Source organism: Dryobates pubescens, chromosome Z (assembly GCF_014839835.1).
Source record: "Dryobates pubescens isolate bDryPub1 chromosome Z, bDryPub1.pri, whole genome shotgun sequence".
NCBI classification, from domain to species: Eukaryota; Metazoa; Chordata; class Aves; order Piciformes; family Picidae; genus Dryobates; species Dryobates pubescens.
In genome coordinates, this window is record NC_071657.1 from 20271739 (window position 1) to 20286585 (window position 14847).

At 40.3% G+C, this 14847-nt stretch overlaps 1 protein-coding gene across 2 annotated transcripts in view; it reads right to left on the reverse strand.

The window, feature by feature from the left end:
* MAN2A1 (mannosidase alpha class 2A member 1) overlaps nucleotides 1-14847 on the reverse strand; it is a 175475-nt gene that overhangs the window by 20681 nt on the left and 139947 nt on the right. For both annotated transcript variants that reach the window (XM_054178004.1, XM_054178005.1), the window contains exon 19: nucleotides 6616-6749. In XM_054178004.1, coding sequence (XP_054033979.1) covers nucleotides 6616-6749 — 134 coding nt within the window. The remainder of the gene's footprint in view (nucleotides 1-6615; nucleotides 6750-14847) is intronic.

Consider the following 14847-nt stretch of genomic DNA (forward strand, 5'->3'; position numbering starts at 1 on the left):
CAGGATTCATCCCACCAAGTTTCTGTAATTGCCTCCATATCATAGCCTTCCCGTAGCAGGACAGCTCCCAACTCCTCCTGTTAGTTGCCCATGCTGCATGCAATGGTGTAAAGACACTTCAGCCAGCCATGTCACCTTTTTAGAGGGGCACTCCACTGTTGCCCCAATAAAAAGCTCTTCCTGTTTTCGTTCACCTCCCTGGCAAGACTTACTACCAGGAGGGCCCTAGCCTTTCTAGTTGCATCTCTACATTCTCTGGCTATATTTCTATAATCCTGCCAGCTGACCAGAACTTTTTTCCATGTACCATAAGCCCCTTTTTCTTTTTGAGTTAGAATAGAATAGAATAGAATAGAATAGAATAGAATAGAATAGAATAGAATAGAATAGAATTAACCAGGTTGGAAGAGACCTTCGAGATCATCATGTCCAACCTATCATCCAACACTACCCAATCAACTAAACCATACAACCAAGCATCCTGTCAAGCCTCACCCTGAACACCCCCAGCGACGGCGACCCCACCACCTCCTCAGGCAGCCCATTCCAGTGGGCAATCACTCTCTCTGTGTAAAACTTCCTCCTAACCTCCAGCCTAAACCTCCCCTGACGCAGCCTGAGACTGTGTCCTCAGTTCTTCCAAGAGCTCCCTGCTTATCCTGTCTCCTGCCTCCTTTACTTGACCTTTTTTTTTCAAAGGAATGGATTTTTCTTGAGCTTTGAGGAGGTAATGTTTGAGCATTAACTAGCTTTCTTGGGCCCCTCCTTCCTTCTAGAGCCCTAGCCCACTGGATACTTCTAAGTAGAGCTTTGAAAAAGGCAAAGTTAGCCCTCTTAAAAGTCCACGGTTACAATTTTATTCATCACTCTTTTGTCTCTTTGAGACAAAGACAGGAAAAAATAAGGAACAGACAAAAAAAAGAAATTGAGGCAGACACAAAATCACAAATCTTGACTATTTATTCCTCTTTTAGACTGTTCTTATAACTCAAAAATTATCCAAACTATCTGACCAAACATGATGAAACATGGATGCTGGATTTGGATGTCAGTGTGCTCAAAATTAAGAAGGAGACAGTATTCTAGGCTTGCTAATCCAAGGGACACAGATCAAAAGAGTCTGACACTAAACCACCTGGACTGTTCTTGGAATGAAAAGGTCTTTCAGTCATTTATGTTGTGTGAGGAAAGAATTCCTATCAACTTTCTCTGCCACAGGTTCAGAAAAACAACTGGCAACACTCTTTAAATAATGTTTCTAGATTGGAAAATCTAATCTGTGGAGTAAAAACAAAAACAGGGAGACAAGATGTTGTAGTTTGGGCTGGGTGCCCTGTGCTACAGGGGTGTTTCCTGTGTCCAGAAGTCCAGCCCAGTGGGTGGACACAGGAAATTAGGTATTTCTACCATAATCCCTTGCACCACTATAAATTTTGCGGCGGGATCTGGCACTTCCTCTTTCCTTTCCTCTCCGAGACTTGGTAACTGGGGGAGGGATCTCCCAGCCATGGACCTGATTAGGCCCAAGGCCACAGGGGGATGGGCAGTCTCAGATCTGGCCAGCTGAGACCAGCCTAGCAGTAGGGGGGGGAAGGAGGAGCCCTGGGGGTTTTGGATGCACCCTCAGGTGGGGTTGGGGTCTTTCTGGGTCTATTTTGGTCTCTTTCTTGTCACTATGTTTCCTTTTTGCACACACTCACTGTTCTCTATTTAAACTTTCCATCACTTTTGCAATCTGTTTGTTTGAGTTGTTATTTCTGCCCGTGGTGGGGAGGGGGTCTGCCCCAACCCATTACACAACATTAATAAATATGTTTCACAAAACATAGGGAGACAATATGAGTAAATATCTCTACCATAACATAGGGAGACAATAATAATAAATATCTCAACTGAGAGGAACTGAGAAAATTGAACAAGTATTGCCCTAAAGCTCCCAACTTGTAAGAGAAATTCAGATTTTGTTTAGGACTGATACCAGTCAAAGTGATGAAATTGACATGAAGCAGTAAATGCTTTCAACTTAGTTGCAGGCTTTGCACATAAGACTGCATAGTTATTACCTCACCAAGTGAAAACCAGATGCACTCACTTTAAATTAATCCAAATTTGCACATTGTAATACAAGAAGAGTAATCAAAGTCTGATAGAAACTGCTGTATGTAGACATAAATATACAAAACCCCAACACTGCTAAGAAGACATAGACATAACTAACTCCAGAAATTATAGGCAGTCCTCTAACTACCTACTTCACTATGAGCCAGCTAGAACAAGTGGCTGTTGCCCTGTTTTGGGTGAGAACATTCAGTCCCTACAGTTTTGGATAGTATCACATGAATGGAGACAAACCTATCGAAATAAACCTTTCTAAATAAATTAGAAATTTTCTGCAACACACCTTTGAAACAGTGTCAAGAAAACACAGTATTTGAAAGCTGTATGGTGCCCTGACATAAAAATGAGGACACTGCTGGCCTGAAAGCAGATAGCATTTGTAGATACATGTGCAGTATAGTACATAGCTACTATGTGAAATGTACACAGGCATATGAACAAGCAAGTGCAAATGCAACTCAATAATCAGACAAAAATGATTATATCACTAAGTGTATGTTTTCAGAAAAGTAGGCACTGATATTTAATAAGAAAAGACTAGTTGTATGTAGTGGAGTTTAATTTTATTAACCGCCTCATCACTGATTCTCTGAATGACCTTCAAACCACAGCAGCTATTTGAGCCACTGAAACATATTTCTCTGCTTGAAATAAGGATATAAATTGAGTTACATAAATTAAGCAAGTAAAGACAAGGTATGAAATCTGAAGAATCAAGTGTGTGTCTGACATGACACCTTTTCTCCCACTCTATCACTGATGAAGCAAAGATATTACAACTTCATATAAATCCTCTCTCAAATCATATTCTTATACAACACACTAAAGCCCAGAAGATAAAAAGGTATCAATACTTATTTTAAACAAAATTTATAAAAAGACAAATGAGCCTATTCATAGAATCATAGAATTGTTAGGTTTTGAAGTGACCTCAAGGATCATCTATTTCCAACCCCCATCATGGGCAGGGACACCTCACACTACATCAGGTTGTCCAGAGCCACATCCAGCCTGGCCTTAAAAACCTCCAGGGTTTGGGCCTCCAACACGTCCCTGGGCAACCTGTTCCAGTGCCTCATGACCCTCATGGGGAAGAAATTCTTCCTAACATCCAATCTGAATCTACCTATTTCTAGTTTGTTTTTTTTTTCCATTCCCCCTAGTCCTGTAATTACCTGACACCCTAGAAAGTCCCTCACCAGCTTTCTTGTAGGTACCCTTAAGATACTGGAAGGCCACACTTAGGTATCCTCAGAGCCTTCTCTTCTTCAGACTGAATAGCCCCAACTCCCTCAGTCTGTCCTCATAGGAGAGGCGCTCCAGCCCTTTGATAATCCTCCTGGCCCTCCTCTGGACATGTTCCAGCACCTCCAGATCCTTCCTGTAAGAGGGGCTCCAGAACTGGACACAGTACTCCATGTAGGGTCTCACCAGAGTGGAGGAGATGGGGAGAATCACTTCCCTCAACCTGCTGCCTACGCTTCTCTTGATGCAGCCCAGGATGTGAATGGCTTTCTGGGCTGCAAGTGCACACTGCTGGCTGATGTTGAGCTTCTAATCTACCAGCACACCCAAGTCCTTTTCTTCAGGGCTGCTGTCAAGCCAGTCTATGCCCAGCCTGTATCAGTGCTTGGGATTGCCGCAACACAGATGCAGAACCTTGCACTTGGTCTTGTTGAACAATAGCACCGTTCTGAGTACACCTTTTGCAACACTCAGCTTAGTGGTAAAAACGTGTTCAGCCAGCCAAATTAACATGAAGTGTTTTTTACAAAGGCAATATCAGCATGAGCCAAAATCCAGGTAACATTAAGATTAGGGATTTAGTAGAACACAGATGTCTGAGTATGGTAGTGATTATTAAGAATTCTACATACCTACCAGACAGGTCTATCTTACACTTCACGACATTCATGTGGTTTGACCCTGCCACTAAAATACACTGTTTGGGGCAGAATTGGGGAAACAAAAAGTATTTCAGAGAAAGAAACTTCTGGCTGATATTGTCACAATCAAAACCTTCCACAGTAATTACACCAAAGTGATGCATATTTATTTTAATTAATGTATGAGAGTTGCTCATGTTACAATTCACACACTCTCCTTTCAAGGGGTATTTTCCTCAAAGAGCAGGGAAAAAACGTCCTGTTCTTCGGAACTGTTTTTGAGAAAAGACAGAATGAAGTATTTTGGAACTTTAGGAAAAGCTTGTAACAGCAAAGATGTCAAGTGATGAAAATTCTCTCCTGTTATCTTCCACGGTTCTTCAAGACAAAAACAAAATAGGGCTTGACAACAAAATTAGGGTCAGTATGTGAGTCACACTGTAGTTGATTTTATATGTAAACTGCATATAACGTTTTGGTAATCTTTCTGACAGGGCTGTTTTTTAAACTACTATAACAACTACCTTATGACTAACAATGCACTAAAAAAACAACTAAAATTGTTTGTACATTTAACGAAAAGAACTACTACCATCCCATCTGAAACAGTGACTTTCACTAATGTTCCAATTAATATTGAAACCAAAACACTAGAACTGAAAAATAGCAAAAGACACTTTCAGATATAACACAAATCAGATGCTTCCTTGAAACATATTGCTTGGCTCTTGGGTGTTGTGCACACTATATCAGTTGGGCTAATAGAACTTCTTTGTGCCCACTCCCCCAGTTTTGATCATCTTTCTATTCAAGTCTCTAAAAGAGGGCACAAAACCCAACTGTCCTTAAAAGTTTACTCTGGGTTACTGTTTAAAACCATTATAATCTCATCAAGAAGGGCCAGGAGAAATGAAGGTAGATTCTGGAACACAGGTACCCAAAACTCCTGAAAATTTTTTTATTTTAGCAGGCAATGATCCCTGTCTCCCTTCCCTCCGCAGCAACTTGCACAGAATCTTTCAAAAAAGTGAAGGAAATGAGGAGATTTTAATAAGAAAAGTGAAATACAGTGTTATTCTAATGAGATGTTGGACTGGTATCCCCAACACACAGTAGATGTATGCATATGTCAATATTGCCCTAACCAGATAATCCCAGAGATGTTTAGGCTGCCTCTGATCTAATTGAGGTAATCTCAAATAATTTTCCAAAGGAATACTTTGGTTTGAAGCAGTGATTCTGCTCTGAAATGAAACATGGCCAACCTCACCTAACCAGGCACTGTCCTAGTTGGCCACAGAGTCTTGGTGTGTCTGGACTAGTTTTCTTTTAGAAGTAATTAACTAAGAATCTCCTCTAGAGGTATGCATCAAATGTGCTCTTCACATCTCCATATGGCCTGATTAGGTGACTAATCCTTCAATTTTTGAAGTCTGTTCTGATACAAAAATACACTTGCTCTGAGCCGGGAGTGGACTTTCAGAGATACTTTTTAGTCAGTTATTTTATAGTTCTGTGAACAATACTAAAACACAGACTGCCAATGCACACACCATGGCACCGATTTGATGTGCTCCTGTTCTTTGAAGTGATTTGCCAATGTAAACAAATTTCCATGTCAAATAATTCCTACTTACTAGCTTTGCATCATAATTTAATACAACACCATTTACTCTGTGTACTAAAGAAGTTTTCTGTGGCAGTGTAGGTCTCTCTGCAGGTTTCCTTTTACAAAGGTAAATTAGCCTGTGCAATTTTCATTGTTATCAATGGCAGACTGTGCAGAACTCAGGTTAGCTTCTTTTGAGTTAGCTCAAATAATATGCTGGGGTGTTACACCGTATGAGGAACTAGAAAATCATAATTACATGTAAAACATTCAAAAACACTGGAAATCATTATGTGGTGGAAATTAGTTTCAAGCTTGATATTATCATCCTCTCACAGTGGTTAATGATATCAATTATAAACCAGAATTAATTCCAATTTATGTGCATATTCATTAGCAGTTTAGCATACAACCTGTCATTTTTAGCAATGTGATCATTTAAAATATACTTATTGCTGTCCCCAGGATTCTACTGCCTCAGTATGAAGATGCACTTATTTTGTCCTTCTCAAAAATGGTAGGAAAGAAATGATGAGAGAAAAATGTAAAGTTAAAGAAAATTGAGGAGTTACTCAAGAGACTAATACAAAAAAACTGAGAAGATCTCTGTAAGAAAAAAATGGTCACATACAACAAAATGGCCTCCCAGAACAGTAATGAAGTAAGGTTTATAAGTCTGGAATATAAGTATTTCCACTTAAAACATCTTCTAAATTTAATTTTCTTAGAAAGTAAGAGTTCTCTTTCCACCCATTCATCCAAAACACTTTATCACCTTTTGTCCTGATTCAGTTAAATTTGTTAAGAAGTCTTGCTGAATAGCAGTTTTAAAAGCTTGCTCAATTGAGGGAAAGGGAAAAAAAGAGAGAAAAAAAAAGAAAAAGAAGAGAATTCTACAAGAGTTCCCCAGGTGTGCTGAAGTGTGAGCACTGAGTTCACTACTGCTGCAACCAAAATAAATTTTTATGTCTTAATTAGAAAATTCTAGACAGTGAATCCTACCACATCTGTTCCATGTCTTCTTTCCAGCAGAAGTCGAAAGAGATTAGCTGTAATCTTGTTATCTTGAACACCCTGTCCAAGGCCACGGTTGTCATCCTGCATAAGTCGACGATCCATGATCACTTCCAACTGACCTGCAGGAGCAATATGAAGATTATACCGGTAATGAGAATATGTAAAGCTTGTATGTTTTATAAAGAATAGCAGATCAGTATTGTTGTGACTGATTAAGATAACAGTTAATACCACTAGGCTGTGGCTGTTTATAACCTAAGAAAATTTCACAAGCCCTCCAGAGATGGTTTTGCAAATTTTTACCATAAGAGTCTAAATAGAAGTCATGCATGAAAAGTTAGTATTCTTAACTATTATTTGTAACAATCCTACTTGGCACAGCAAGCAAAGAGAAGAATCCTCCCAAGTATCTCTGGCTGTATGGAGAGACCTTCTGTAGAGGAATTACCTTCATTGTACACTTCATAAAAGCGTGCATCTCCCAAACACATTTTTCCTCTTCCTGCCATGGCATTGTTGGAGGAGGGAGCAAAATGTAGGAGGGCAATATGAGCATACAAATACTAACAATCATTCCTTCTAAGGGTATTTTCATTTGTGGAATTAGGAAAGAATTTTGCACCAGATGAACACCAAGTACAAAGTTCTGAGTTTATGTTTAAATGCAGCATAGCCATTGAGACTACATCTTTTAAATCTGTTAAATCTTAAATAGCTTTAAAGAAGACGAACTTCTTATCTTTTCAAGTTTTTATCTCAAGAGGAAAACCAGTTCAGGGCATGTAATTAAAGCTGTTACAGTTTTTGCACACTGGATCTTCAAACAAGTGTACTTTTTTCAGAACTGAAACTGAAAGACCCTAAGAAATGCACATTCTAAGGTGTGGGAATGCCAGCCACAAGCAGTGTGAGCAATCTGGCAGTGTAGGCCTAGAGCCTGACATGGTGGTAGGCCGTGCTCAGCGTAAGCACAGAGCCAGCTATCAGTATGCGAAAACAGTGCTGTGCCTGCAGCACTGTAACTAAAACAAGACGCTGGTAGCTAGAAACATAGCAAGTTATCTTGGGACAACAGGACATGCACCTGCATCAACAAACCTTGTGTGTCATCAGTCGTTGGACCAATAATCTATAATAGTGTGATGTGTGGTCACTCAAAGGGAACCAATGAGTCCATGCCAACAAGGCACCCTGAGTTTAGAGAAGTTGTAGATTCCCTTGCTATGCACTTCTTCCTCTTCTGCCTGTCCTATCTCTTCTCCTTCCATACTTTACTCTGCTGTGCCATGCTCTCACCATAGGCCTGAGCCATAGGCCTGCAATACTGGAACAATAAAGGATCAATATACGATCATATTGGTCAGCTGTATTGATTCCAATAACCTCCGTCCTGAAATCTGGCGCCCAACGTGGATTGGGATCCTCGGAGTACGATGCTGCATGACTCAGCATACAGAGGTACGTCCGGTTGAACCAGCACTGCCCTGGTGCTGAAAAATTAGCAGCGCGCTTGAAAAGGAAGTGAATCTTGCCTGGATCCGGCAAGCTGCCTGGGGGGGGCAAGGGGAAGCACTCCGCGAAACAGAAGAGGCTGTGCAAAACGCCCTCCAACTTATTCTCTGCGAGAGGCATTACTGGCAATTCTGGGATCTTAAAAGGGCTATTAGCCTGGGCCCGGAATCTACCCCACAGCAACTGCGCTTTCCCTTCCAAAGCGTGGGATGAGATTGCAGCCCAGCTCTGGAATGAGGCACTTAAATACTTAAAAAGAAGCTCTTTGCAATAGCACCGTGTGACGGACTGTCATGTACATTGCAATCGAAAAAAGCAGAGCAGTTTACTCTTGATTCAGCTGCAGCGGCGTTTGTTTCTAACTGAGATGAACAAGGGAAATTCGCAAGGCACCCCCAGCCCTCCGCCCCCTTCCTCTCTCCTTGCATACTGCCCACCAGCATCCGCACAATTTCAATTGCTTGCTACTCCTTCCGCTACATGAATAGTGGCGCTCCTACTACTGTCCTTTTGCGTGGAAAAACCTGCTCCTGCCACGTCAATAGCGGCAGAAGCGAATCCAGATCAAACTGATAAGGCACGAGAAATCAAGATGGAGGTCGCTACACAGCACAAATTGCAGAACACGCCACGTCCGCCATCTTGGTAACCACACTGTCTTTATTAGACGTCTCCACTGCCGCCTGCCCCAAGCAGAGAAAAAGCCGTAAAAAGGCAGTGAAGCTTGTGATTCAGCGTTTTCGATCCCCTTCATCAACATCTTCCTCTGATGCCGCCAGTGATGGCTTGGACTTGGAAGATGGGAGGACTGGTACCGGGAGACCGGACATTGCCAACTTTACAACACCTCTTAGGAAAAAAAGTAAAAATGCAGTGCTTGCAGGCTCGTGACTGCACCGTTCTTACCACCGCGTCCCGGCCACTCCGGCCGTGGCTCCTACTAGCAGCGGCGGCGCCCATTCCAGTGGTGCCTATCTCGGCGGGGCCCGTCCCGGCGGGGCCTACCCTCCCCCCGTCCCAGCAGTCCTCTTGGCAACGACTCCTGCAAGCCTCCACAGCCCCCACCAGTACTGGAGACTCTGAACAAGGCGGCACCGACCAATGTGACCCAGACCGGTTCCCACTGATACCAGCGCCGATGCCAGTGGCCCCAGCAGGAATGTCCCGCGCCAGCGGCCCCTTCCCCCCAAGCGGTTTCAGCTGTGCTACACCCCCCCCCCCCGCCTCCTACATGCCAGACGTTCTCAACAGAGAACGCATTACGACGGCGGTTCCAATTGCGTTCCAATAAGGCGATCGGTCAACAATGGATGTAACAATCTCTGGACTGACAACAGCAGACTGACAACTGCTAATGGAAGCTAGACAAGCCATAGCTTCAACACATTTGTTAGTCCCTTTTGTCACTCTGTTAGCAAATGGTGTTTAATAACACCATGGTCTGAGACCAATCTGTGTAATAAACACCATGGTCTGAGACCAATCAACTTGATCCTGGAGGAGATGGGTGACTTACAACCTGGCCTCCCAACTCCCAGTGCCCTCCAATTGGGACCTCATTATTATTCATTTGAGGGATTGTTTCTTTACACTTCACTTACATCCAGAGGTTTCAACAAAGCCTACACCTACTGAGTCATCGCTAAGGCAGGCTCCACCTACCGGTATCAATGCATAGCCCTAGGCATGCCAGAATCCTCTGGCTTAGCATTTGTTCTCATTTAGATAGCCTTATTGTGACTTTCTCACCTGTAAGTCTATGGATGATATTCTGATTGCAAAAAAAGCTACATCCTGAGATAATATTCTCTGACTTTCAACCCATGTCAGCAAGCAGAGGGTCACAAACAACACTATGCCTTGCAACTTCTCAATTCAGTGGCAATTCACTTGCAAATGCCTCGGGAGCCACGCCCCGGCAACCAGCAGATCTTTGTACAAGTTGTCACAGCTACCCACCTGAATGGGGCGAGCCTTTTTGTTGGATCATATCAGCAACTGCAGCTTCCTGATAAGGCTTTGTAGTTAAGTCAGGACTTAGTGATCGAAGAGTGGTCAAGAATCCAGGACAATAACTCTGACCCTGTGCTTCTCACTGCTCAGCAGGGTCTATCAGGGCCATTTGGCTCCTTTGTTGATACCTTACATAACTCACTCAGATCTGACTCATGATATGAAGGCAAAAATGCTGGATATTTTGGCATTTGACAATGCCAATGAAAAAAATGAACAGGTTTTCAGCATTGTATCAACAGGTGCCACTGTCTCATGACTGCTGGACGCAACAACGAAGGAAGCATCAACAAACAGCAATGTATCTCACCATGGCCATAGAAGCAGCCCTGAAACCACCAGCACGACCACTGCACAAGGGAAACAACCTGGGTGGAAATCATCGTGCTTCTGGGAAACCTAGGTACTTTAAATCAAAATTGCCTGACTGCTGGACAGACTCGAAAGTGTCCACTGTCACAGACCTAATCGTTTTACTCTAGATTGTCGTAGGCAGGGAGATTGTTCCCGCAGCGTGAAGATACCCCGCGACGACCCCAAACCAGGATGCTTGGAGCGCGCCTCCTCCTCACAGCCATCCTCTGACAGCGTCTAGCAGAACTACCAACACCCGCATACCACTTTTGAATCCACAAAGCATTGTCGAGTTCAATTGATACGGTCCTTTGGGTCACAGACCCTGTGCTCTGTTAATTGGCAAATCGTCTACCTCTAGACAGGGCATCCTTACAATTCCTGGTTCAATAGATTCTCATTATGACTGGGCTATGAAAATTATGCTTTATACCATTATCTCTTCTGTTAGCACTCTTGTTGGGACAGAAATTGTTCAGCTAATATCATTTGAGTCCCGAGTGCCTAAACTTCTAACAGGATTCCGAGAGCAAGAAGGCTCGGGTTCCACCGATATGCCTGCTATCTCATTGGCCCTAAAAATCTAAAAGGGAAAACTGGAACAGATTGTATCTGTCAGACACCCTTGTGGACAAATTATACAATTTCAATGATTGTGGATACTGGAGACGATGTCATCATCATGTCTCGTCATAAATGGAATGGTCACCAGCCATTGCTCATGGCAAATGCTGAAGTCATGAGGTTAAAAGGTATCCAAACAATGTAGGTTAGCAAAGAGCCAGTGCAATTAGCTTTAACAACTGCCAATCAGTCACTGTAAGACCGTATGTGTTGCTCTAATGGGCTGACATGCCTTAAGTCAGTTAAGAGCAAAAAATTAAATTTATTTTTATTCCTTTTTTGTAGCAGCTACTGGTCAGCAAATTAAAATGGAAAACAGATAATTCAGTATGGGTGGGACAATGGTTGCTCAGACAAAATAGGTTGCAAGTTGTTAAGACCCTAATACAGAAAAGGAATAGCAACTAGGGCACACCTTGCTAGCCACCCCCACCCCTACCCCCACCTCCAGACAAAGGAGAATTTTCTGGTAGGACTCTTGCCGACAAAAGCTCTGCTCTGATTTAAAGTTCCAGTGCTATTTCTTCATTTCTTCATCTCTGATTGGAATGTCCTCAAGAGATTTGTTACTTAGAGTTTTGCTAAGTTTTCCTGGCAAGCATAATGAATGGTAAGCATTTGGTACTTATAGGTAGTTAATAGAGAGCAATTGTAGTAAGGTGTAAGTACTTAGTAATGAGTTCACCTTGTAAATTTCTTTTGGTTCGAACCTTCTCAGTTGTATGCCTTGGCATTTCAAAGGAGCTCCATGTAATATTGTAATAATGTTAAGGTTTGTAGTGAATAGGTATTCATTTTAAAAGGTATTCTTTAGCTAATGTAACATCTTTATATCTCCTTCTTAAACACAGACTACAAAAAAAACCAACCAAACAAAAAAGTAACAAGTGCAAAGAGAAAGCTTAAACATACAAAATATAACAAAAGTACAAAAACTCTGGATACAAAAAATGGAGTCCTAAATAACAGAATAATAAACAAGAAGGGCAACAATAAAAGTAAAAATATTAAAAACAAAATATGACAAACTTAAAAATCATAAGGATTACTGACAAAAATAGCTGTAAACAAAAACATAAGAATTATTAGCAATAAATAAAAATAAGGATTATCAAGACTACTAGATTAAAACAAAAACTCTACAAAAAGAAGACATCAAGAAAGTTAAAATCTACAATAATAAAAAGGAATAGAAAAGCATGTTACAAAATCTAATAAAAAAGCAAAAATAAAAATTAAAATAGAAAATAGATTAAATGAACTAAACATGCAAAATAAAAAAATCATTAAAGAATATAAGATCAAACAAAATAAAAGATTAAATACTAGATAAAAAATACATAAAAAAGTTAAAAATAAAAAATTTATTAGAATAACAAATTAAAATACAGCTAAAAAATTACAACAAAATAAAAAAATAATAAAGAAGGTAAAAAAGAAATAAATTTAAAAATGACTAGTAAGTTAAAAATAATAATAAAAATTTAAACAACAAAAATTTAAAATAAAATAAAAAAATAACAAAAATTAATTAGAAAAACTATAAAAGTTAGAGTCAGTAAAAAAATGTCAAAATTAGGTTACAATTAACAACACAAATTAACAAAAAATAATTAAACAGTATGTATAGACGAAAAATAAAATACAATGGAAAAAATACAAATACATTAAAATGGTATAAAAATAATAAAAAAACAAAATACAAAATTAATTAAAGATTAAACAAGGGAATTAGATTAAAAATAAAAATATTAAACATATAAAAATAATTAATAAATGCAGAATAGAAAATAATAACTAAAAATGAAATAAAATAGCAAGAAAAAATAATACATAGTGAAAGAAATACATTAAAAATACAATACAAAATAAAATGGATCAAATTAGAATTAAACAGAAGATATATAAAAATAATTGTTAAAAAAATGAAATAAAAAAAGTTAAAAATTGAACAAAACAATTAAAACCATGTAAAAGTAGTGGAAAAGACATATTCAAATTAAACTTGGAAAACAAAAATAATATACATAATGAAATCTAAACCGAATTAAACAGTTTTATTAAAAATAGATTTAAAAATATTAAAAAATGAAACAAAATTAATTAAACATTTGACAATAGCTCACATTAAAAACACACAAATAATTAGTTACAAAATATGTGGAATCATAGACTCGTAGAATGAGTCAGAGTTGGAAAGGACCACAAGGATCATTTAGTTCCAACCACACTGCCATGGGCAGGGACTCCTCATACTGGGTCAGGCAGGCTAGAGCCTCGTCCAGCCTGGTCTCGAATACTTCCAGGCATGGGGCCTTGGCCACCTCCCTGGACAACCCATTCCAGGGCTTCACCATGCTCAGGGTGAAGAATTTCTTCCTCACATCCAGCCTGACTCTTCCCATCCCCAGCCTTGTTCCATTCTCCCTAGTCCTGTCATTTCCTGACATGCTAGGATGTCCCTCCCCAGCGTTCTTGTAGGCTCTCTTCAGATACTGGATGGCCACAACTAGGTCACCTCGAGCCTTCTTTCCTGCTACCTGCGATCATCGCAATAAACAACGGCACAAGAATCAAGACCATGAGGAAACAGCATTTCCCATGAAGCTGAACATCAATCATCTGGGATCACAAAAATCTCTCAGAAGAAAGTACCATGGCACCATGTGAATTAGGACTGAGTATTACGGTTGTTTGATAACTTTGTCTTCTCTCTTGTTAACTAAATGTGCCTCTGAATGCAGACATCCTAGGGGATGAAGTTTCATCTTTACGTTTTGCTTACTAAAAAACAAAACCAAAACAAAAACAAAACAAAACAAAAAAAAAGGGGGAAGAGAGAATACCCCCATAGCAAAAAAAATTAGCTCATGGTAACCCTAGTAATGCTGTAACCCTAGAAACATCAACCCTAGAAGTGCTGTAACCCTCTCATCACAAGACACACAGCACAACTGTCATGAAAATGACAATCAGCAAACCTGCTTAGCACTGACCTCAACAACTGTCACGATGATCCAAGATGTCAACAGAAAGCATCTAACTTATAACCGAGTGTCGTGACTGCTTAACTGTCGTGTGAACGTTAAGATATTAGAATTATTAGGATGAGCAAAACCACGTGTGACCGTTTGAGGCTGTGCCTTTAAGAAACAGACAGTGCTGGGACACTGGCTGAATGTTTTCGGTACTAGAACAAAAACACTCTGATATTCTAAACGAATTTCATTGGTGGATGGGCAAAATGCAACTTTAAATTGTAGGGCAGTTGGAATTTTTTCTCAGTTTGGGAGTTTGGGTTTCAGCCTGTCCTCCGTGCCAGCCTGAACTGCTTCTGTCCCTGCCTGCTTCTCAGAAAACTAAGCGGAGCTGACCTTGAGATAAGCAAACCAATCCTGCATGTGCTTTTGAAGCTTTATAACAATTCTTTTCCTTAATAACTTGTCTTTTTCTCTCTCTCTAGCCCCTTTTTTGGGAAAAAAGGGAGGTAGGGGGGGAGAGAGGGGGTTAAGGGAGGGGAACCCTCCTCTTGAGGAGGGATTTTTGTTGTGTTATTTTCCTTTGCTGTATATTACTGTATATATATTGTAAATACCTGTATATATTGTGCTATATATAATCTGCTTCCTATATATGCTTGTAAATGTAGTCTGCTTCTCCAACTGAGTTTAGCCATGGTTTCTTACTCTGTGGGGGAGGGAGAGCTAGGCCCTC